The sequence below is a fragment of the Nothoprocta perdicaria genome, unplaced genomic scaffold (assembly GCF_003342845.1).
Source record: "Nothoprocta perdicaria isolate Ctin4 unplaced genomic scaffold, notPer1 scaffold_358, whole genome shotgun sequence".
NCBI lineage: Eukaryota > Metazoa > Chordata > Aves > Tinamiformes > Tinamidae > Nothoprocta > Nothoprocta perdicaria.
In genome coordinates, this window is record NW_020455597.1 from 170740 (window position 1) to 196876 (window position 26137).

Sequence of the window (26137 nt, forward strand, 5' to 3'; positions counted from 1 at the left end):
AGCCAGGCGGGTTTGGAAGACCTCCAGAGAAGGAGACTCCACAGGCTCCTTGGGCAGCCTGTGCCAGGGCTCTGTCACCCTCATAGGAAAGAAGTTCCTCCTCACAGGGAGATGGAACTGCCTGTGTTTCAGTTTGTGCCGTTGCCCCTTGTCCTCTCACTGGCCCCACCAAGAAGACTTTGGCCCCTTCCTCCCTACATTCTCCGCTCAGATATTTGTACATATCAGATCAGATCCCCTCTCTGTCTTCTCCTCTCCAGGCTAAACAGCCCCAGCTCGCTTAATCTTTCCTCATATGATGCTGCAGTCCCTTAATCATCTTTCTTACTCTACGTTGGACCCTTTCTAGAAAAGCTTTCCTTTGATACGCTTAATGGAAGTACATGCAAATGCAGCATTACAGTATAAAGCGATATTTTTCTGTTTAAATTGATTTTGCAATTAAATATTTAATTTACATCTAAAACTCTGAACTTGATCCAATGATGATGTTAAAATAGTGAACTAATGCATGAGATTTCCTACGTATGGAGTAAGATGCTAGAATTGCATACTGTACTTGATTAATAGTTTTCATATGATAGATGAGGATTATGACCTTAAAATCTTCTCTGGAGGTCTTCAAAACCCGCCTGGATGCCGCCCTGTGCCCCGTGCTGTAGGTGTGCCTGCTTGAGCGGGAAGGTTGGACTAGATGATCTCTAGAGGTCCCTTCCAACCTTAAATATTCTGTGATTCTGTGATTCTGTGATTAGTAAAACTGTCTACTAAGAGATGCATATTTTGTAATCCACCTACCTAAAGAAAATCACAATTCTGCAGAAACCTATTGTTCATTTTGCTTATATGCAAATGCTCTTCTCCCATGAATTGTATAATTTTACAGTGATTTGAAAGCATGCAAATGCTGATTTTAGAAGAGTTGTGTATGTAGGGAGATTTTGAGATGTGAATATAGGAACATTTCAGTGGGGCTCATTTACTTCTTGTTGCAGACATAGCTTTAATTACAGAGCAAAAGATGTGAACTGACAAGTGGAGGTCTTTTACTGTGTGATCCCCTGTGATCCCCTAAATTTGCTTGGTGTCTGGAAAAATCATTATTACTACTACGTCAAAGAACACAGAGTTTCTCTTTAGATACAAAACACTGCTGCAAATAAATTGAGTTATGGCTGGCAAGTCTTACTTGGAGATTTTTTTTAAATTAACACTGATTTTTGTCAGTGGCAAATACATAGTGACTGCATAAATGCTTAATAAAAATCTGATTTGAGTGAAAAAAAATTAAACCATTCTTTTCAGTAATAAAACTGAAAAAAAAAAGACAACAATACGTTTTATGGATGCTCCTTTATGGTCTTAAGGGAAAATGCTCTTCAGTGCAGTTAAGGCAGAGTTCTGATGGTTGACTTATATTTGTGTCTTTAGTGGTTCTGAGGAGATTATATGTCGAGATGCAGGGGAAATACATCGGCCTTTGTGTATGCCCTGATGATCGGAGACATGAGTAGATAATTTGGGCTGTGACTCATCTTCATGCAGAAATACTGAGTGGGCTGAAATGACCCCGTTTTTCTGTTTYTCCTCCCTGTAGTGTGCCGGAGAGGAGAATTGGGTGGACAGCCGCACTATTTACGTGGGACACCGGGAGCCCCCGCCGGGCGCGGAAGCCTACATTCCACAGAGGTATCCCGACAACAGAATAGTCTCCTCCAAGGTAGGAGCATTTGCCTTCATTCATGTACATAAAACAGATTAAGTTATGCACTCTGTTCTTTTTTCCAGGCATTTTTGCTTCCTATACGTTTTCTTTTACTGTAATAGCTACTGACAAAAGTAAAATAAAGATACTTCAGTTTTCTTGTACCACAATTAATTGTCAAATTGCCTCTAACATGAAGAGGAATAAAATGACTCATCTCATGTTCAAAATATTACAGAGTAAACTGTTACAGTGAGGCTGTGCTTTTCTGCACAGAGGAAGGGCACTAAATTTAATTTGGGCAGTCCTGGAGTAAAGACAATCTCCTGAAGAGAAGACTATGTCCTTTGTAACCTAGGACAATACCTCAAAGTATGAAAAGTAGTAAGATCAATACAAATTATCCACAGACAAAACTATCTGCAGGATAACGGTGCAGTTCCCTTCAAACGCTCATATTGACAAAAAAGAAAAACGTGGAAATAATAGACTGTTATCCATTTAGATAACAATATCATTCTTATCTCTTTGTGATACATTGGTGCCTTTTGGAATCCTCCCAGTTGACCCTCACTTTAGCTTGCATATCCTTCCTTACACCTCAGCAGTTTTCCATGTGGAGTTAGATTGTTGCTACCTCTTTAGAGTGATGGGTTTGCTTTGGCAAAGACCCATCTTGTGCTCTGTGGAAATTTTATCTAAAAGTTGAATACTTCAGGCTTAGTGTATGGCTAACACCATATACTCACATTTGTAACGTGCGTAGGTTTTAATCTTCATAAACACACGTTGTCAAAGTAGGTAAGAAATAACCAATTCAGTACAGTAATTATCCTGCTGAGAAATTTTCTTCTTGGGGAGTAGTTCATATACACAGAGCCATTGAAGAACCTTAGTTCCATTGTAATTTTAAGGATCTGAGCATCTATATTTCGTATACCTGTTATGGCTAAAAGGTAGTAACCTCTCACTTTTTCAAAATATCTCTCTTTTTTATGTGGAATTTGAAGAAAATATATTTTACTACCTTGCCTCAGTACTTAATTCAAAGACAATACAAAAGCAAACAGCCTCGTATGTAAGCTTCTTTATTTAATTAGCTAGATAATTCAAAAGAACAATGCAATAAGTAGTCCAGGTGGAATAAAATCAAATCAGCACAAGTGGAAATCTTGTGCTTTACACAAATAGTTTATATTGCTTTATGTATTATTTCAAAGCAAAGACATTTTATACAAGTCTTTGTACTCCTGTGACACATTTTTAATTTGTTCATCTCATGCTATCTCAAAGTGAAGCCACCAAAGTAAATTTTAATTTAGACAAATTTTCATTTTCCAAGTATTAGGTCATTTTGGAGGACTAAAAGTGATTTTGTTCAAACTTTTGTGTATATATATATATATATAATAGAGTGCATATATACACACATATATATTTATATATATAATATAAATATAATATATAATACATATATTTATATAGACATAAAATATATAATTTATAGTTTTTTCTTTGTGTGAACTTCAGTAGTTAAAGAAAAAGCTGAAATGGCTTTTGTGCTCCAAATAAGTTGGTTTTATTCTGTGTTACCAAAAATGCTCAATAAGGAGAAGTACAGATTATGTAGTTGCATTTTCTTTATGTTGAAATGTTATACAATTATATTCATATAGGGAGTAGCATTGTTTACTTRAAAACCTGATCCCATTTGCCGAAAAGCTCCAAAAAAATAGAATCTATAGGATGACAGTCACTAATGTCAGACATAGAATCTATAAATCTAGCCAAGAGAGTCCATTTTCTGAGTTTTAAAGAAAACACATTTTTTCTTATGTTATGCTTATTTGTTTTTTGGGAAGTATTTTATATTTAGATGCCTCAACTATATATTCTTTTTAGATGCATTCTTTAAATTAATATTTCTAATTCAGTCATTTAGAGTGAATTAATGAAAGAACGAAAAAGGAAGTTTTCTGTATTCATCCATATACATGAATTCAATGACTAAATAAAATGAATGAAATTAATAACTAGAAAAAAGGCATTGTGATTATGGAAAAATCACCAAAAATCCTCATATTTAGAAAATGAAAAATTGGAAAATATTAAAAAACCCGTCTACCTGCTTCATGTGACCTTAGCTTGAATGAGCACTCAGTCCTGCAAGATGTTTGACATCTTTTTGCAGTGCTGAAATTGGTGTAAGTTACAGGTTACTATGCTTCACAAGATGAGTTTTTAAGTATGGCTTAAAGCTGCTTTGAGGAGGGGGTCCTTGCCTGCCTTTAGTAAACATACAGGATTTCATTTAGCTCAAAGAAAAGAATTCATTATATTGTTATTTATCTGTAAAASATGTGCAGCTAAACATTTTGAATATTAAACTCTTTAGTTGTCAGCTATAAGTGGTTTTCCATGAGCAAAATTKCATTAGTGAGAGCAATATTTTTTTCTTAAGTATTTCTCAAATTTGTCACTTATTTAATAAACTTATCAAACTTTTAAAAATTACTAAGCCTTATTATGAAAGTAAATACAGCAGTGCTGTTTCAGGAGGAACAGAGTTCATGTAAATGCATTATTATATTGTACAATTTGTTAGCCTGCTGCAAGTTCTTTAATGGTATTTATGAGAACCTTTGGTTCTGTCTTGTCTGTACTTTTCCCTACAAATAAACTCTATTATTCACGTACTTCCCCAATAGCCTGAGCAAAGCAACATGCTGAGGTTCTGGAAGCTACTGAGACTTTTACTGTCCTCACCTATTCCTTTACGTAGCATTTCAGGGGCACCTACCCAGCATAGGAAACAYAGCCTTAAACTTACAGAGAAATTATTAAATGCACAAAAATAAAATGGGAAATGGATTTGTTAAAGTAAAATACATACATACAAGCATAGTGTGTAATGTTAATTCAGCAGTGAGGGATATTTCCKTATGCTTTCGTTGGTGAGACGGACAATAACTTTCAGCTGTGAGTTTATAGATCTTTAATGCTCATACAAGAAGGAAGGTAGTTGCTCTTCAAGGGTGAGGCACTCTGAACTTCCAAGTACGGATTTTACAAAGTTAAGACAAACTGAATTTCTGAAAAGTGATGTTTAAAACCAGGAAGAAACCTCATCAACTGGACTATCTTGACAAATAACCTCTCATAAAACACTGAAAAAATAYGGCAGCTTGAAATAACCAGGAAAATTTAGAATTCATATTATTCTTTCCAAAGAATAATAACTCAGTAAGTAAACCTTACTTGGCTTCACCAGAGGTTTCCTGGTGTCAGCAAGATAATAATTTGATTCCAGGACAGGAAGATACTTTCTGTACATTGCAGTGTTACTGTACAGCATGGTTAATATTGTCTGCTTAATGACACGTTCCTCGTGGTGCGAATGATTTCTAGACAGACTTTGAACAAGCCCAAATGTCCTGTTGATTTGATTTTGATTCAGTTATGTTTTAGAGAATGTTCTACCCAAAAGCTGTGTTGAAATGAGATAAGGTGTAGATTCATGTGTTGTAGATGTGTGCACAGTTGGCTCATGTTCTAAAAGTATAGAGCTTTGTAAAGAGGATCTTAACATTCATATTTCTACCTGTTAAGCTTTATTTCCTTTTCAAAATAAAATTGGAAATAATTTACTGATTCTATTAATGATGGAGTAGAACGAAAAATAAGTTAAAATTATACAGTAGTAACAGTTCACAGAATTTGGTCGAGAACAGCACTTTTCCCCCTTCTTAATAGAGTTAACATAAAAAGTTGCCTTTTATGTTATGGAAAAGTTGCCTTTTCCTTAAACTTGACCAATTACAGGATAACTAGTTAATATAAAACCTAAGTTAATCTTAAAACTTCAAGGTGCAACTTTCCTATTCCTGCTGTGCCCAGAATACCCCAGTCTGTAAGCTAAAGAGAACATCCTTACACGTGTAGCAGTTTGCCAGGGTGCCTGTGCAGCCACCCTGGTACTGACCAAGGGGGCAGCCAGCACGGGATGCTGTGCCCGGGAGGGAAGAGGGCAAGAGCGAGCCAGCACGGAGTCTCCTTCCACCGAACACTCTCTCGCACATGTGCTCATCTATGAGTTAGGTATTTGTGACCCCAAAATGCAGGACTTCCTGTTTAGTATTTATTTGAATTTCTCATCTGTGATTTCTTCAATTTCTTTTTCAACTGTCAACTTCTTGAACCCACATAAACTTTCGGATTCCATAATTTCTTCTGCCAAACATTTCTACAGTTTAGCAGTACCTTAACCCTGACCACCAAAAGTTGAAACTGCCACCTGCAAATTTCATCTCCTTTTCAAGTCCTTGTATCCGAAAACAACTGTTTCTCCTAGTTTGCCTTCTTGTTTCTGTTTATGATCATCTGCCATATTCTTTTCCAGGCTAAATAATGTGTATATTCAAATATTCTTTATGCAGAAGCTAATTCATACTTTTGCTCAGATTTTCCTGTACCTTTTCTCAAGYCAGTTATAGAGTTTTTTTTAGGATGGAAACAAAAAACACAGCATTCAATATATAGTCTAACTCTGAATTTATACAGGGGCATAGTGTTTTCAGCTCTTTATTCAGTTGTTAATAATTTGTAACATTCCACTTTCTTCTTCTGTCTCTTGAATTGATCATCTGATGCATTTATATTTATAGATGTGTTTTTATTTGTAGGTGCATGTGATGTATTTATAGAACTGCCAGGCTTAAAGGATCTCATCCATATGGGGACACAGTAGGAATTTGCATCTCCTTGCTGAGTCAGTGAAGTAGTGACTGATTTGATGTGTACATCTCTGTCTTTTTTGAGCAAGAGTGWGCAGTCTACAAATGAGACCTTTCTGAGGGAACAGTAGGAAGCTCTGTGAGTGTTTGTGAGATTAGAGTTGCTTACTGCTTTTAGCAGAGAAAATASAGAATGACCTGCTAGAAAGAATCAAAAATTTTAGAGATGCCAGAGTAGGAATGATCTGGTGAGTGAGGGGTCAGAGACCACCCAGTGTGTCAACAAAAGGTGACAACTTGAGGAACACAGGAGACTCTGCAGGAGGACTCGCTCTTTTTCCTCACCACCCATAGAAAAAGCTGCCTAAGAGGAACTTAAAATTTGATTCAGGTTTACAAGCCCTGTAAATAGGTCTTTTATTCTTATTTACAGCCTATATTACTCAGTATATAGCATTTTGCCTCAGTAACACTGATCCTGGGTAGCTACAAACGTTCATAGTTTCATAAAAAGACACCTCAACAGCTGCACTACGGACTTGTGTCCAGGTCACTAACGTAACTGGAGGCACTGGGGGCCACAGGAAGATGATATGGAAAAGGGGTGGGATGTGACTAAATGAAATGCAGGATCGATTCTACAGTGGATGAAGAACTCTTACTTGAAAACTTTGTTCTCAGTTACAGAGATTTCATTCAATTTAAATTATGCTATGAAATTATGGAATGCTGACTTGTACTACAGCTTTGTCTTGTGTCGATTATTATGAAAAAGCACTGAGATGAATTTGGATGGCAAATGGTACTGCTCTTACCTCCTACAGTAGAAATTCTGTATTTTAGCTGATCAGAAGGGCTCCCATTTCGTCTCAAAAATAATATTATCTTCTGTTATTTTCACATTTCCTGAAAGCTTCTCTTTGGATACTGATCTGAATGTTGATTTGTATGAGAATAGCCTGAAACWGTAATTCTGCACGTTGAGAGACCTATAAATTGCAAGGGAAGACTTAGCTGCTTTCAGTACTAATCTTATTATTTCTGAGTCATCTCAATCTCAGTGACTAATAGTTAAATAAGTGTGAGTAATTTTGGCAGGTTTCAGTGGATGACGCCAAAATTTTCTTGGCTAGTCATATGTAAATAATGGAGAATAACAGATTAAAAAAGGATAAGATCAAAATGCAAAAGTATGCCTCAGTGTGTCTGTATACCTTATTCTGTGCTAAGAAATATAATAAGAAAAAAAAAAAGAATTGTATATTTGTTTCCTCAAAGAGGACCAAAGTCATTTGCCTGTGAGAAAGTGTGAATGGGCAACCATAGCTTTGTTCTCTTTCATGTTCAGTCTAATGCAGGGTTTCGTTGAGGTATTGCAAATTGCTCCTATTATAAGGTTTTAATTTTTTAATTCATCTCACAAGCCTAATTAATCTGCTACAGAAGTCAAGGACTGACTTTCTTCCTAATATACAAGATGATTAAATTGCAAAGCTGGTAAGATTTTTTAATCTACCAAGGCTGCAATGCCAAACATCCTTTTTTTTTCCWTCCTTTTTTCTTTGTTTTTAATTGCTAGGCCACTCCAGATTTAAGAAGTTATGTGTTATGTTATTGCAGAGCCTCACGYTGACAGAGCACTCTGTTACACAGTGACCTGGACTGCAGGTAGTTCTAAACCATTATAATGGTCTTTTGCAACCTGAAGATAACTTCAGTATAAATCTAATAAAAAGGACAAGCTGTTAGTATTTTTCTGCTACCTGTTATTTAACTGTTGTCCAAAGGGTCCCACATCTTTTGTAGTACTCAGTGCAAGAATATTATTCTTAGTAAATCACAGTAATACACAAGCCTAATCCAAGAATTTTAGACCTATGGGAGTGGAGAGTGACTGTAAAGCTGGAGAAGGCTGAAAGCTGCTGACAGCAGGCTCCTGTTATTTCAGAGTRTGTGCCCTCCCCTGGGCTACTGGTGAGGACAAATATGACCCGTCAGGGAATCATGGATCTTCAGGGCCCTCTGAGTCCTTCAGGGCCCTGTGTAGGGGAAAAGGCAAGCGATAGTTACTGGAGACCCCCTCGTGCAGAGGATGAAGGCAGCTCTGTGCAGCTCTGAGCTGTTGTCTCAGGAGGCTTGTGTGCCTGGATCCCTGTTGCTGCAGAGAGACTGCCCTGACTTTGTTTGGCCCTCAGGCCTGGTGCTCAGGGGAACTTGCCCTTCCTGCTGGTCCTGCATGTGGGTGCCAGCCGTACTGCTAGGGGTAACCTGATGTTCATCAAGAACTGCAGAGCCTGGGGCCAGGGAGGGGGTGAGTGCTGCTCTGGAGGCACTCCRGCTTTTCAGAAAAAAGTAGAGTAGGAAGGTGAGGAGGAGGGATTTCTCTCTGTGCAAGSGAGTGGCTTGACTGCCCTGAGCTTTGCCTTGACACAACTGACAGTTAGGACTGGCAATGGGAGAAGTTTCTGATGGCTGGGAAAAGGCAAATGTCACACCCTTGTGCAAGAAAGACGAGGAGGAGGATCCAGGGAGCTACAAGATCAGCCTTACCTCAGTCCTTGGGAAGATTAAGGAACAAATCCTYTCCTAAGCTGTTTTTAAACATGTGAAGGACAAGAAGTGATTGAGAGCAGCCAGCATTGGTTAATGAAGGGCAAATCATGCCTGACCAACCTCAGTGCTCTCTGTGATGAGGTGACTTTTGCTGAGGGAGGACAAGGGGAGAGCAGTGGATATCGTATAACTTGATTTTTGTAAGATTTTGTCAGTATCCTATATTCTCTGTATTACCAAGCTGATGAGATGCAGGCTGAATGAGTGGATAAGGTGAGTGGAAATCCCCAGGGAATATCAGGTTCAGTAAGATGTGTAACAAAGAAGGTTGAAAMCATCCTGGGCTGCACTGGGAAGAGTCCTGCCAGCAGATGGACAGAACTGATCTATTTGGCTTCGTAAGAACAAGAGCACATCTGGAATAGTGTGTGTAGTTTTGAGCCCCCCATTACAAAAATGACATGGACATACCAGAGCAAGCCCAGCAGAGGCCACCAGGTTGGTCAGAGAGTGGAGAAGGTGGCATGAGGAGTGTCTGTGGGAATGGGGCTGCTCAGCCTAAAGGAGAGAAGGCTGCCGGAGGGAGCTCTGTGTTGTAGATCGCTGTTTACAACTGCCTATTTGGAGAGTGCAGGGAATATGGAGCCGGACTCTTCTTGGAGGTCCTTGGTGGAAAGCTGAGAGGCAATGGAGACAAGTTGGAGCATGGAAAAATCTGATTAAATCTCAAGATTTTTTCCTTTATAATGAGGGTGTCCAAACACTGGAACAAGTTGCCCAGAGGGTTTGTGGAGTCTCTGTCCTGGGAAATGGTCTTGAGTAACCCGATCTAATTAGACCCRTTTTAAGAAAGGAGTTGAACTAGGTAGTCTTCAGGAATCCATATGAAGTTATTCTRTGATTCTGAGTTTCTTTATCTGCTTATACAAGGCTCTAGAAATATAGTTTATAACTTAATATGCAGAGGGTTTCAAGTTTGTGCCTGCAAGGAGAGGATAGTACAGTGGAATTGCTTGGGTGGATATACCCTGGGATGCTCCTCACTTCCTTCCAGCAGCCTTTTTTCATTTAGTTGTTCTCACTGYGTTATTCCTGGTATTCCGTCTTCATATCTCTACCCATATAAATGTACTGGAAATACTTCAGTGTTTAGGGTATTCCAGCAACTGCTCAAAGAGGAAGTACAGATCAGAGTGCGCAAAGCTCCTTGCTCTTGCCATGATGCTCAGCACTGTCCCAGCAAAAATTCATGCCCATGTACTGCACCTCTTCTGTGCAGCACTCGCTCTAAGCTGCTTTCCCRTGAGGGTGCCAGAGCCCTGGCACAGGCTGCCCAGGGAGGCTGTGGAGTCTCCTTCTCTGGAGGTCTTCAAAACCCACCTGGATGCCGCCCTGTGCCACATGCTCTGGGTGTCCCTGCTGGAGCAGGGGGTTGGACTAGATGATCTCCAGAGGTCCCTGCCAACCTCAACCATTCTGGGATTCTGTGATTCTATAAGCATCATGTTGTAAAAGCACCAGGAGGGCCTGTGAGTCTCTGGTTTGTTTGTTTGTTTTTGCATTATCTTGCCACATTTAAAGGAAACTTCAATTCTGAGGGTTAAAGAACTATTAAAACATCTCCACCAAGGAGAGCCCACTGGAATTCGGAGCAGTCCCTTGGGATACCAAGGCTTTCCCAGGCCTCTTTCCTCTACAGGGACATGACACAACAGCTCCAAGTTGAGGAGTTCAAACACAGCCCAAAGCAACGATGTGGTTTGAAAGTCCTGAGCAAAGGCCGCAGTGGCGACTGGCACGGCCATGTGTGCCCAAAGCAGATAAACATTTATGTGTGGCATGTCTGGGGGGCAGGAAGGTGTGTGTCCAGATACCCGTGGGCTCGGGAATGTCCTTAGTGCCTTCTCGTGCAGCCATGTCGATCTGCTCTGAAAGGGGCTCGCCATGAGCAGCGTGATGTGAAATAGCACATGTGGTATGGAGAAATGGGGCTCTCGCTATATAAAGAACCTTAAACATCGTGAAGATGAGCTCAGGTAAATACTTCTGGTAAAATATAGTTAACTGTGTATTTCTGCATTCATTCCAAGTTGTGGATGCCAAGTTGTGGTCTATACATTGCAAAGCACTTGTCAAAATTTCAGTTACCGCTATTCCCTTTTTATTGRATCACAAGAAGCACAGAAGCCCGTTTTCTGCATTTTTTTTTGCTTCAAGTTAGAGAGGTTAGACTGATTTCATATATCAAAAGTCATAGCTTGGCTTTTCCACCACTTACTTTGTGATTCTAAGCAAGGCACTTGATTTGGAGACTGGAATCAGTGCTTCGGATTTCAGCTAACTATTGATTTATTATTTTTTATTCCTTTGTTGTAGTTGTTCTTGCCAGTGCTCAGCTCTATTAGACTTTAGGAAATTATTTGTTTAAAAAGAGAGTAATATTTCTATAAATAAAACTAATTTTAAAGCATTTACCAAACTTCTGAGGAGAGTCYTCAGCTATTTTGTTAAAGGGGGAATACCTTAAATATATAAGTAAAATACGTAGTAAATATATAGATATAATTTGAATATAACGTTATGTAATATATTAAATATAATACATACACATAAAAATACAGTCCGCTTACTAAGGAGGCAGCTTGAAAAGAATATAATCCCTTGGAAAAGAATATAATCCCTTGATAATTGATAGGCACTATAAACATCTCTATATTAAAAATACTGAAGGCACTGTGAGCAAATTCAAGTCTATGCATATATTGTTTGTTTAAAAGAAAAACATGGTCAGACTGGAAAAAAAAGTGATTGAAGTGTTATTTGTTCAACTTTTGTCTTTTCTTCCCTAATTCTTTCCTGTAGAAGGTTTACAGTTCAGCATGGTAAGATGCCTACAGACCGGGGCTGAAGCAGCATGGTTGAAGTTTTTGGTAAAATAAATTTAAGCACTCACAGGAAACAGTGAAGAGGGTCCAGTAATGTGGAGGGAAAGGAGTGTCAGGCTGTGAAATCAGAGCAGATTAGAAGAGAGGTGGTGAGTGTTTAAACAAGTAAGCTGTGAGAAATCAAGGAGGTGGTGCTGAGAGACCTTAATGCTGCAATCTGGAGTGCTTTGTTCCTCAGAGCTCCAGCTTTGATGTCAAGTGATTGCATAAGAAACTCTCCTTCTACTTAGGAAAACATCAGCCTCTTAGAATGGAGAGTCGAGCTTGAAATCTGAGCCAAAATTTTGAAATACAGGGCTCAAATGAAAAGGTCAATATGGAAAGAAAAGCTATGGGATCCTGTTTGGTGCTTTTGAGTTCATGGGATTRGCGCTGACAAGGAGGTGCCGGGGTTGGAGCGGGGGTCAGGCTGGTGTTAGCACAGGGCAGGAGCCGGGGCCGAGGGGACRGCGGACGTGTCCCCAGGTGCCCCCGGAGCTGCGGTGCGAGGCGGCTGCTTGTGCTCCTCCTGAGCTGCTCCCRCCTGCATGCAGGAGGCACAGGCACGTTCTGCCTTCTGCAGTAGCTAAAATAAGAGGAGTGAAGCCTTCCTCATCCTGAAATTGTCAGGTCTTCAACCGTTTGGGTATTCTGTTTTCCTTCTGGTGAGCTGTATTGGAAAGGATAGGCAAATATCCATAAACTGTGCTTTTCAGAGTTTTGAAAGAACATTACTGGAAATTACCTCAAAGGGAGAGAATTAGCCCTTTACCTGCGCATAGTAATCTAATGTATTCACTAGCTGTGTTTTTAATGTCTTTCCACTGAAGATTTTTGTTTTGTTCCTGCCTAACTGGGATTAAGCAACTGCTGGGAACGCAGCCAGGAGATAACTCTTGCTCTGGGCAGTAGCCACCCTCTTGTTTTCCCTAGGACTGATCATGCTGGTTACGCATTAGGCATCGATTTGTAGATACTGCCCTGAGCTGTATACTCATATATCCATACTGATGGATGGGAGAAAGGGAAAGAAAAAATGTTGTGGGCTGCTTCCAAAGGGGCTTTATGACCAGGAGGGATCATCTGCGAGAAGAGCATGGCATGAGGACATCTATTTTCACTGACTAGTTTCAGTGTGGCATTCCAGGTTTGTTTAGGAAGTTTGGTAAAGCTGAAGTGGAGGCAACGTGTCTTTTCAGAAAAGAAAGTGATCAGATGCTGAGGGTCCAGAACTTTCTACAGATTTTAAGTATTTGACTTGCTTTCCTGAATCCAGCATTTTAAGTATCTGCTCTGGCAGCAACTTGTTGCCACCACACACCGTACAGGGGAGGTATAAACAGGAAATCATTGCTTAAAAGATTTCTTCTTTATGGATGAGCGCTTGGGGAACTTGTTTAAATCATCAAGATTTATCAGTGGAAACATGGCAAAGCACTTAAAACTGCTAAACAGAGAAAAATGTAAGCAGAAGTTTTCCCTGAAATACCTATAGATGTTTCCTTCTGCACAGGCAGAGATTCATAAGGAAATAAATACATAAGATTAGAAAAATGAGATAGTTTTCCTAATAATCAATGATGGAAAATATATTCACATATAAGAATATTATATATTCTGCATATTCTTATGTATTCTCACATACCACTATTTTCCTATGAAGTAAAGGAAATCCCATGTTTTGATACTAATGAATAAAGAGATAAGAAAATAGCATGTGTTTTTGTTGTCTCCACTGTGGTTTGCAATCTCGTGCCTAGTGTAATCATGTATACAAAATGCAGGAACAAGAGCTTTGCTGCCGTGTGCAGCCTTTAAGAGGGCCGGGGAAATCACAACAGCTGATTCACAACACAGGCAGGATTTTTTTCATGTGGAAAATTGATAACTGTGCTTCACAAAGACAACTGAACAATGTTAATATAAAGTTTATTCTATTTGTTCTTAAAACTGAAAGGCAAAACTCCAGATACTCTACAGTCCTGCACATAAATTATCTTGCATCTGCGAATCTGCTAATTTAGGTTTTGCTTCCTGCCTGTGCATCACCATCAGCATTTAGGCCTCTCTTTGATTACAGCTCTGATAGTGTAAGGAGAAAGATACCTTGTTGCTGCTGCTGTTGTCCCTGTCACTGACAGCAAGGGTGAAGTCACTGGCAGTGGGACCTTCCTTCTCGTCACTGTCACACTGACCCCAGCGGCGTTGAGAGACGGGGGCCGTTGTGCAAGCGAAACTCCTGCCCCAGCCCAAGCAGCCCTGGTTTGCAGCTCTTCAGCCAGCACAAGTGTGTGGGCAGGGGCAGTGCAGAGGGCACTGCAGGCTGCTGGAAGGGGTTGTGGCCGCCGGGCAGGAGCATCTCACCGTCCAGCTGCGGCCTGTTCGCCTCCAGGGGGTTCGAAGGTCCTCGGAAGCAGGCCAAGTGCTTGCTTAGGGAGCATTTATATTTATTTTATATGGATTTTTGGCATGTCGTGAGGAAAAAGTACATTCTGTTCCTATGCCCTGCACAGGCATGGGGTCTACCCCCCAGGCAAGTTAAAGGATGATCTTGCCTAAAAGGGGGTGTAYGTGCAAATAAACCCTGCCTCTCAAGGCTGGACTTTGTAGATACAGGTGTAGGTACTTTCTTCCCTTTCAGAGCCCTAGCTGTCTTTGCTTTCAGGGTGAAACACAGAAGGAATATAAAGAGTAGTATCATGTGCACATTAACGATTATTAGTGCAGTCTTCCAAGAGGGAAGACACGTTTGTAGCAGCAGAAATCATTGGATCTTCCCAGGCTGCTGCCTTTGAAATGAAAGTTACACTGGAGTTGACACTTTATTATGTGCCAAATGATAATTTGGATAATAAGATGTTAGAGTGCTAGTTTTCTTAAGCCATTTTTTCACGCGTTTTTGCACAGTTTTAGCTGGCATTTTTCACGTGTTCTGATGTGCAATACTCCCATGCAGTATTTGGAGCTACAGAGTGAGCTATGTGAGCATGAAAAGCCTATAGCCAAACCTGCTGCCGGGCAGGGGAAGGGACGAGATGACCCCTTAAGGTCCTTTCTCTCCCACTTGMCTATTTTTTTATTCCTTTGCAAATTCTCCAGTTTCTATTTAAGCTTTTAAATACTGTACCTCAGGCCATTTTATTAAACTTCAGATATTTTTAAGAAAAATAGATAGTGATATATGCTTAATCCATGTAGTTTACTGACAGGGGTATGTTTATGCTAAAGCCAGGGAACCAAAAAGCCCTGACAAGGTCTTGGTCCCCAACTTGCTATCCATGTGTCAATACCCAGCACACCACCTGCACAGTCATGCCTGCAAAATGGAATGAGTTTAGAAAGATAACTAAGGTGTTTTTAGATCCTTTCTTGTCTCTAAATGAACTGTTTTGTCACTAAATCTCTGAATGAGCACTCTTGGTATTAAAAAAAMCTATTTTGGTCCAAAGTACCAAGATTGCCACAGTTCAGAAAACTCTGTCTGAAGCAATTAATATGATTCCAAGAATATATGACTGGTAATTTAGATTCCATTTCAATAAATATATTAAAGTAACAAAAACAGCATTACCCTAATAATTTTGTTGTATTTAATCTTGAGTTAGGAATTTGATTGATATTTTAGAGTATGAAAGGTAAATGACATTTGCTCTCACAAACACTGAAAATCTTTGTATTCATTTTCAGTACACTTTTTGGAACTTTGTACCGAAAAATTTGTTTGAACAGTTCAGAAGAATAGCTAACTTTTATTTTCTCATCATTTTTCTTGTTCAGGTAAGCCATCCCCATTTTTAAATCAATTTCTGCACTTCACCAAGTTACAATGAGGTATACTGATTGAAGAAAAACTGTTCCAATTACTCACCTATAAACTATCCTGACTAGATGTTTGGAGTTCAGTATTTCCAAGAGAAATATCATTTTATTAAATTCTGTTTCATTAAAAAAGTTTCAGTCCCGTGAGTACTTATTTTTACGTAGATTTTACATGGTGTTTTCATGAGCATTATTTGAAAAAAAAAATCCAAATAGTTGATCTCAAATGTGAAATGCCAATATGATATAAATATATTTTATTATATCTTGTTATAGCATGTGGTTATAATTTTTCATTTGTTCCTGATATTGTATATGTTCTTACTATTGAATTAGAATGCTGCTCTTTTTAATAAGAGGAACTTGCTTCTTGGCTACATATTGGGTAAAAAAATATCGGAAACATTTTGCTTGAAAATTTGACTGTTTGCATTCATAAAATTATATCCGGAAAATATTTGTTCCTTTTCTTACAGTTAATTATTGATACACCTACAAGTCCAGTTACAAGTGGACTTCCACTTTTATTTGTCATCACTGTAACAGCTATCAAACAGGTGAGAACTTATATAAGAAAAAAAGGAAAAGAAAGCATTTATTCCATTTCTTTGTTTTATTTATTTTATATTTCTTTTTTTCCCTGCCTTCATAATACATTGTGATGATATTGTCCCTGCCTGACAATATCTTATTGTCTTTGGGCCGTCCCCGATGAACAATTTCAGTGATCTGTCAGAGAGAATTGATTGGAATAATGATTGAAAAGAGAATTCAGTGGGAACTACAGAAGCTTATAAGATAAACCTGCTTCTAGCTTCAAGATGTCCTTAGCCCTTAAAACATGAACAGATAATAAAAATCATTTGGGCTAAAATTTTCCCTATCAGTTTGTTAGAATCTACAGTGTCTCCTCACATTTAATTTAAAATCACCCAGTAAAAGCTCTTCTGCTCAAACAGAATCATCACATTATATTGGTAAGAAATTGTTCATGTTTGCCATTTATCTTTTAAGGTAGTAGTATCAAAAGTAATAGCTTAGGATAATTTTTCACCTGGAACCCTAATACTGCAGTGGTGAGGTTAGTATGAAAGTTCAAATGCCTACTGAATCGGTGGAATCTAAGGTAATTATGGAATGTTTTGATTCCTGCTGGGATATTGTGATGGTGAGTATCCAACCAGTGCATTATCAGGGCTTCTGCTCTTGCAAATTTAATCCAGATCAAGTATGAGCACATGATTCCACTTCCTTTGATTTAGCCAGAGCAGAATTTGTTGACTTTGTCAGCTTCAGGCCAGCTGCAGCACTACTTGATCTGGCACAAAGCCTGCTGGTACAAAGTTAACTCATCAAAAATGTTACCAAGTCAAAATTAGCAAGTGAATTTCTGAGCAGTTCTTTGCATTGTATAGCTACACAACTCTTTACTGTGGGCTCCTAAAGTAATATTCACAAATAGTAGAATTTACAGTGACATGGCCTAGAAGTAGCATTGTCCATCTCTTCCCGTTAGTCTCTGTGTCTTTGTCAATCTCAGTCTTTAGCCCAGTGCAGTCTTTAGCCCAGGACCTCTTGAATGGTGGGTTGCAGATTCCCTGCCCTTCACTTTGTCCGTTGGCATAATACCACAAATTGATAAGATAATTCAGCAATTCAACTTCTTTGGTCTGTAAAGTCTCTTCCTCAAATGTTCTTGAGAACTGGTATGTTGCAAATGGGGCTAAAAAATTAGACATATATGTAAATGTGCAATAAAGCAATCAGGAAATAAGATCATCACTTTGTTCATGCCCTTACCTTATCATATTTCATTACAGAGTCCCAGCCTTCCCAAATTATTTTTCTACATTTTAAGCATAAGCAAAGTCTTCTATACATACTCTATACTTGCTTAGTAGTAGTCACTACCTAGTCGATAGGCTAAGCAACAAGTGATCACTTAAATGCCAGTAATTGTTCTATATACATTGTAAAAATTCTTGTTCACTAAAATGTCTTTGTTAAAATATGTATTTTTGTTGCCTAATTGTATCTGTAAGTGCTGTTTTTCGCACGTGTCCAACATGACTCTATGAATGACATATGTATCACAGTTTCACTTGTTCTCATGAGTATCTTTCTTTTTCTTCCTTATTTTGCTCAAAAGATTTTGCTTAACAATTTTACTTGCAAGATAGACCTGTTTTGTGTCTTTACAGCTAAATGTGCATCACYGTCGCTCCATTTCACTGTTTTCTAGGGTTATGAAGATTGGCTTCGACATAAAGCAGACAATGCAATGAACCAATGCCCTGTTCATTTCATTCAACATGGTAAACTGGTTAGAAAGCAAAGCCGAAAATTAAGAGTAAGTAACTATGACTTAACAGCTTTTGGGAGTCAGGCTTTACATCACAGCTCTTGTAAAATAAATTTTACAAAAATGTAGTGTGGAAGACATTGTAKTATTTATTACTTCATGGAGATTAGACCTAAAATATACTGATATTTAATTGAATACTGCGGGAAAAAAATTTAATAAGCTACATATGTTTCTGCTTTATCTTTGCTTCGTTAATTCCTCTGTTGTAACTGTTCGTTTTCCATTTTTGAACTTGGAGTGTTTCAGTCATGGTTTGTCTTTTGTCTTCCCGCCATTTTTGATTCTTTGTAGGTAAGCAAATTAATAACTTCTTTAAGCCTAATTATCTTATAGAAACCTATCACTATTTCTTGTAGCAAAACAACAACACATTCAGAATACTTTCTGCATTGCCTGTCAGATGAKAGCCTCTATACTTGGCTTCTGAGTTCCTCTAAATATCTTCTTTGAAGGCTATTTTCAAAAATCAATTTCTGTATTTTTTTTTGTGAGCAGGTGGACTTGGCATCTTTATTTATTTTTAGAACTCAGCAAAACTGATAGACATTTTCTTATTATTTATTTCTAAAATCTTTGTTAGGGATATCTTTTTCTGTTTTGCCCTAGCAAACATAAGTAGTTCTACAGTATTCACAGCCTTCCTGCTTTGAATTTTTCCTGYGAGTGTGACAGCTTCTGCCTTGGCTTTCCAAGTAATAAAAAGTAATTAAGAAATCACAGGCTCAATTCTACATGTGTCTGCCTCAACAGTTATCCATCCCAATAAAAATTGGAATTTGTATTAATTGATTCATTTATTAAATTAATATTAATTCATTCATTACCTATATTTTCTACATTTCTCATTTGCTCCTTTTCAGAGATCATATTTTAAGGAACAAAACGAGGTGAGGCAGGCATGGCAAACATCTGTGTGCAAAGGGAAATCTTTAGGTATCAATAACTGAATGAGCTTGATGCTTATCCTTAAGAGTCAAGGAGAGTAGCTCAAACCTCAAGCTCCTTTTGAAAGAAGGGTTTTTGTTGCATGTGTCCTTAATGTGACAGTAGTATTTTCCACATCTCAAACAATGTTATAAAACGTAAGAAGACAYCACCTATAAAATGAGCTGAGATCCTTGGAGGAAAGACAGTACATAGTAATCCTCTCATTCATTCCACAGGATGTGGAATTCTGGTTTTGAGAGAAAACCTCTGTAGTTCATTACTCCTGTGGTAAATCCTAGTGTAAATAGAATTGATGAGTTTTAAAGATACCTGAATAAGCCTAGAATTGTGGAATTTTGTTCTTTAAATCTGAAATTTGGGCTTTTGTTTACATAAATAACATTTCTTTTTCCCCTTAGGTTGGAGATATTGTGATGGTGAAAGAAGATGAAACTTTCCCTTGTGACTTAATATTTCTATCAAGTAGTAGAGGGGATGGAACCTGTTTTGTTACAACAGCTAGTTTGGATGGTGAATCCAGTCATAAAGTAATAAAATGTTATGCATTTTCTTTTTAGATCAAAGTTGTCGTTTAACTTTTTACAGAAAATATATTACAACTTCATGCATAGATGTGCAAGCAGACATACTCACCTGTGTAATTTAAATTTCTACCAGTTAAATTCTTAATTTCTCTTAACATTACATTGTTTCAGGAGAAGTTTAGGACAGGTTTTGTGGTTTTGCCTGTGCCCAATATAGGCATGCAGATKACAGAGATAACACACAAGCCTCTCTTGTATTTATGTGCTTTGATGGATGGCTCGTTTGTGAGACATTGCAAGAATTCATACATTTAATGTAAAAAGGTGCCAAAAGAAAAACATTTAAGGTTGTATCTTATTTGAAGTAGGAAGTCTTATGTAGAAGCTAGTAAATGTACTTCACACTGAACTGAAGTTAGAGTGAAGTAAGAGTATCTGCAGATTGGTATCTTGTATGCATCATTACTCTTYTATCTTATTTACACCTTTCTATCCATTCCAGACTTACTATGCTGTTCAAGATACAAAGGCATTTCACAATGAGCAAGAAATTGATGCACTACATGCTACCATTGAATGTGAACAACCTCAGCCTGACCTTTATAAGTAAGAAAATAGTTCCTACCTGTTTCCTTTAAGGAATCCCACCAGTACATTGTAACAGTGTCTTCACGAAGAGCTCCTGACTGAGTTTCCGTGATCCCAGGGTAGACTCAAATCACATTATCCATCAGCTTCCTGCCAGAGTCCCCTCAAGGCTCCCGAGGGCACTTTGGTTCATATTGCTAGGAGAAACCCGAAGCACAGCTAAAAGTAAATTTAGAGAGCACTTCTCTGGCAGATACGGACAGTTGCCTGGCATTCTGAGGAATCTCGGGCTATCCCATCTGCCCTTATATGGTAACAGGCAGGAGAAAGAAGACATCTCAGGCTTCTTATTTGAAGGGCCATAGGGCCGACTTAGCAGTGCATTTTAACTGCATGCCTTAAGAATGGGGTGTTTAGGTATCTTGAACTCCAGCTGAATTCAGATWGATTACAGGAGCAGAGCAGATGTCCTGTGCTGGATTTTTTTTTTTTTTTCTTACAAAGGCACAGAGCCCCTTTATATCATGAGGCTTCATTATCAGATTTGAAGTGTCTTTACATATGGCWGTACTCTCTTGTGTTTCCTCCTGCTTGGCATCCTGTCTACAAGTAGGTCACTATCCTCTGAACATGAGAGTTTCACTTCCGTAATAATGGAATAATGGAATAATAGAACTCTCTGCAGTTTACTCCGCAGTGAGACTTACCTCTTATGGTTTGAGACATTCACTTTTATTTACTTGTCATTTGAAGTATAGTTAAATGTACTTACAGTTACTCAGAGGGAAAACTGCCTATTTGCTTTATGCTTTTGTTTTGATTTGTTTTAAATTCTGTTGTATACTTTATAATGGATTCTAATCACATTGTCACAAGTGTAGCACTGAATATATATTATCCAAATACAAGAATTCCTTTTAGTTTATTTCTTGGGTGATGAATACTTGAATAAAATACTTCTCAATCCATATTCACATATTCTTCTTAAAGATTTTTAAAGTGAGTTTTAAAGTGAAAGTAATTTGCTTTCTTTTTATATTTGCATATGTGTGTTTTTGTATATATCTATGTAGAGAGAATTACATGTCTTTGTAATCTACATGATAAAAAATTAAAGTTTTGGGACATACCTATATGATAAGCTTTGCTACTAAACTACTTCTGTTTTTCCTTTACAGATTTGTTGGTCGAATAAATGTTTACCATGATAGGAATGAGCCTACTGCAAGGTTAGTAAGATGCAGATTGTTTTACACAGCATATCAACATTTTTAGGATGTAATATGTATCAGTATCATTTATCAGTTTCTGCCTAGGATGTGGTCTCTATCAGCAAAGAAGAGAAGGGAAAGGCTTCTCTCTTGAATTATATCCAGAGCCTCAGAATATGGGAAATAACTCCATCCTGCTAAGAATATTCTTTCCCTAAATTTGTCTTTAGATGAGCAGCTTCCTTTCTCGGTTAACGAGGAGGAGGAAGGAAATGCACCAGTGCCATCGCTCCCTCAGGAGGCAGGACCGCACTGTGAAGGAGTGCGAGGGTCTCTGTCATGCAGCTCTCAGCTGTTTGGGGCTGTTCTGTTTCATGTCCCAATCAAGTTATTTGGGAATGAACTTGAGTGGGAGAGGGAAGAAGGAAAAGTAGAAAAAAATGCCCTTTTTGATCAAAACCAGTGATAGACTGGTCTGTATAGAACACAGTGAAGGAAGAAGAATAAAACTGTGTCCCTAAAGCTTGTATTCCTTGCATAGCACTCTTAGAACAATTGGTATTTTTTACTGTATTGATGCATAATGTCTTATGACCCCAATCATTCATACAAAACATTTCATTGGTGTTAATGGAACTGCTTTCATGTTCTACATCAAGATTATGGCCCCTAGGGTTTTTGTTTTTTGATCAATGTTTTCTGTACTGCAAGAAAACTTGAATAACATCCAAAAATAATGAGGYTATTTCTTGCTTTTTTTTCCATTACTGTATAAATAGAGCCTGGCAGTAGTTTACTATGTCAGCCAAGGAGTTCTGCATGCTCTGTACCTACAAAGTGGTCCTATGGTRGTTTATGTTGACATACAGTTATTATTTTAAATTGCATGGCATCTTTAAACTAATTCCTCTTATTTTCAATAAATTATTTTACCTATGTCTTTATGCATTCAAATGTATATAGTAAGTACATTGTATAACAACATTTAATAAAAATAATACAGGCAGTATATTGTTGTTAATAAGTATTGCTACCATGCATAAACCTAAAAACATTTGAACCAATATTTTCACAAATATGCACCTTTCTACTAAGATGAGAGTTTTTATTTTTAGGTAACTAAACATATGGTTTGGTATTGAGATGGATTCACCCTAAATACTGAAAAGAAATTAAATCTGTGATCTTCTCAACATATTGGAAAGTGAGATTGCTAGTACAATTGTGATATTGTGAGCTTAATGTTAAACATCTACATATAAATTTTTAACTTTCACTTTCAGACTTTCTATTTAGCCTATAAGTACTAATTTTGTTACCCAGAATAAAATTAATTGTTTAATTGTTTTCCATTTTAAATGGATTCTGTTAAGGTCTGTTTTCTCTTTGTAAGTGTTTATACTTGGTAATACTTACCTTTCACAGGCCATTAGGATCTGAAAATCTGCTTCTTAGAGGAGCCACTTTAAAGAATACAGAAAAAATCTTTGGTAAGTATTTAGATTGACTATTTAAATGTTTTCTGCAGCCATCAGTGATCACCAAGAAAGGCTAAAAGTCTAGAATTATTACTGAGCAAACAATTTCTATTGTTTCTTTTGATTTACATTTTTTTACAAGATTTGCTGTTGCCATTATTACAGAATAGCAGCTATAATTGATATACAATGCCAATGACACTGGGATTTCAGGGAGTKGAGATTTATGGTTTAATTTTCAAAGATTAATGAAGATGTCTTAAATTTTTCATGTCACCATATATCTTTTGAACAATGTGAATTAAAGTGTTCTCCCAGTAGTGCTTAACGAGCCTGTTAGTAAATGTTGACTCTCAAAATGTTAAACGAATGTCAAAGCAGACAGATTCTAACGAAATACACATATAGCTGATCAAAAAAAAAAAATCAATGTAAACCATTCCAGACTCAAAATTAGTTTTTCCTCTAGATAGTGTATTCTGTGTATGAAGCCTCTTGCTTCCATGGCAAATTTTGAATATTTTAGCAGGAACAGAAACCATGGAGTTAACTACGTTCTTCAAGAAGACCTCTTGGGAGTAGTAGTTCCATTGCTCCTCCCAAGCTACTCTTTGCTGGGAACAAAAGAGATGARGATACAAATCAGGGGCATTTGATATCATATATAACCTCCTTCTCAATGAATGAAGGGCATAAATAGCGACTCTGCCTAGAATATCAACATCTTGTAACTCTTTTCCAAAAATAGTATAAAGCGTGTTTATTCTTTTAGATTTGCTCTCTGCTTTTAAATGGCATCTAAAATAGATGAAATAATATACTTAGTTTGTAGCAAGTATTTCCATAAAATTTCAGAGGGTAGTTTTAAAATTGCCATTACCCCAGCCCCATACACTTCCAAAATTTACASCTGATTTTAGTTGTTATTTAATCTTCTGAGGTTTAGTTTCCAATCTGTATTGTTAAAAGAGATGTATCTTTTCATGAATGAATAGATTTTCCTGAAGAGAGCAAAGTCACTAAGTTTAGAATGGAAGTGGTAGGCTGTGAAATAAAATTCAATATATGCTTAAACTATGGCATACATTCAAAAAGAGCTTAGAAAGCCTGGATGGTTTATTTGAAGGCCATGTTTGGTTTGGCTTTGATACATATCAGAGAACATTCTATAAATTGCAACTATGAATCTAGAATGGGATAGAAATGCTCTTTAATATTATCCCCTAAGCATCAAAATATTAAAACCAATTTTAATTTTTTAGTATCATCCAGATCTGTCTTCTTTTTCTTCAGACCGTACAGACTTAGAGAAGTAATATGGTATAACTATCTAGTGAGCTGTGCTTTTATTAAATGTACTGTGTAATCTTTATTAAAGTAGGTTTTCTCATTTTAGGTGTTGCTATATACACCGGCATGGAAACTAAGATGGCTCTAAATTACCAGTCAAAATCACAGAAACGATCTGCTGTAGAAAAGTAAAATTTCTAATATTTGTTTTAGGGGTGGAAGACGAGTGTTTGCTTCAGGGGAAAAAAGAGGGGATATTTGCATTTTACTAACAGTATATCTTTTGTTGGCTAAAGTAAAAGAGAGGTAGAAGAACTTAATATTCTTGTATTTCTGTGTTTCTTGTGACATAAATATGACACCATATAAAGTGAGGTTCTTGTTCCTAAATTATTTTATATTAAAGAACATATTGTGATGCTTACCTTTTTAATATAAGATATATTCCAGAGGACTTTCCTAGTCTTCAGGAGGACTAGTATTGATTGGAGCTTGCCTACTGGGAGTTTGCCAGATAATCTCCTTTAATATCTTAACCTTCCTTTCCTTACAATTAAATATTGAGTTTGGTAAAAATAACTCTTTCGGTGCACTTCAGTTTGGACCAACTGCAGTAACAAAAAGCCTATTTTTGGGAGATTTGACATGTTTTAGCTAAAATAAAAACTTTTATTTAAGCACAAGATGATGGGAAAGGAAGACCCTTCCATCCTCAAGGGATGAGCTGACATGGGTTGCTTGTCTTTAAAAATAGATAGGATTATTTTCTGCTCTACTATTTGACATCATCAGATCAGAGGAAGCTGACCAGCCCTTTGGAAAAAAATGATATCAGCAATTAAGACAAATGGTAGCGAGCAGCTGATAGCTCTTCCCTTGCACAGCAGCTGGACAGTGATGATTTATCTCTTCCTGTTGCTAGCAGTGCATAACCCAGGGCTTTTAGTTCATGCCCAGCATTAATTTAAGGTTCATCTTAAATGTGAAGTGTTCTTGCTCTTTCTTTTGTTAGGTCAGTCTAGAAACATTTAAAGCATTTCAGGTACATGGCACAATGTTCTAGGTGCAGTTATATTTCTATAAAAAGTGCTTATGCAAATGTTTTCATTCTTGGTTCAGGGAAATGGCATAATAATGTCTATTGATACAAGCCCAGTCATTCACTTATGACTCCATCTGTACTGTTGTTTTCACGAATGTAGCAGATCTGGTAATGTCTAACACACATTTCACGTGTACTTAGAGCAGTTAGCATTTTAAGTAGAAAGTGGTCCTCAATAATATTGCTCTCCATTGGAAAAGCGCTGTAGAAAAGTTACTTAACTTCAAAGCATTGCTAGACTCTTAGCAAATGTTTTGAAGAATGGAATACAGGTATGAACGTTTTTTATAAACTCTGTTGTTAATGTACTAATTGCTTTTTCCTTTTTTTTTTTTTTTTTTAGATCAATGAATGTATTCCTTATTGTATACCTCTGTATTCTAATCAGTAAAGCACTAATAAATACTGTTCTGAAGTATGTGTGGCAGAGTGAGCCATTTCGGGATGAGCCATGGTATAATCAGAAAACGGAGTCAGAAAGGAAAAGAAATCTGGTATGGAAAAAATAAAATATCAAGAAAGTTTCACTAAACTCTATATTCATAATAAACCCGCTGAAAAGTTTATAGAGAGTGCTTACCAGTCTTGAAACATCACTCTTTTTGGTAACAGTGGAGCCAGTGTATTTGGGAAGTCTTTTAAGTTATGTGTGCTAATTTAAGTGAAGAGAAAATAATATCTAAATGTTTTTGAWTTGGTATAAAAAATATATGGAAATATTTTGAGATTTCCTGACATTGATGKCAGGTACTAAATAAAACCAGAACATTTTTTCAGAGAAGTATAGACTGTAAAGAATCCCATAACTAATGGTAGTCATATAACAGTTATTTATTTAAAAGAATCTGCTATAGGAATTGCCCACCACTTCCCCATATGCCGGAACATACCCTTCAG

General features: G+C 37.4%; 1 protein-coding gene across 1 annotated transcript in view; it reads left to right on the top strand.

The window, feature by feature from the left end:
- The first annotated feature begins 1457 nt into the window (after positions 1-1457).
- ATP11A (ATPase phospholipid transporting 11A) overlaps positions 1458-26137 on the top strand; it is a 55950-nt gene continuing 31270 nt past the window's right edge. The window contains exons 1-11 of the mRNA XM_026044286.1: positions 1458-1484; positions 1598-1720; positions 15603-15692; positions 16211-16291; positions 17977-18084; positions 19446-19574; positions 20074-20177; positions 21338-21388; positions 22796-22860; positions 24245-24326; positions 25584-25734. Of these exons, the coding sequence (XP_025900071.1) occupies positions 1458-1484; positions 1598-1720; positions 15603-15692; positions 16211-16291; positions 17977-18084; positions 19446-19574; positions 20074-20177; positions 21338-21388; positions 22796-22860; positions 24245-24326; positions 25584-25734 (1011 nt within the window). The remainder of the gene's footprint in view (positions 1485-1597; positions 1721-15602; positions 15693-16210; positions 16292-17976; positions 18085-19445; positions 19575-20073; positions 20178-21337; positions 21389-22795; positions 22861-24244; positions 24327-25583; positions 25735-26137) is intronic.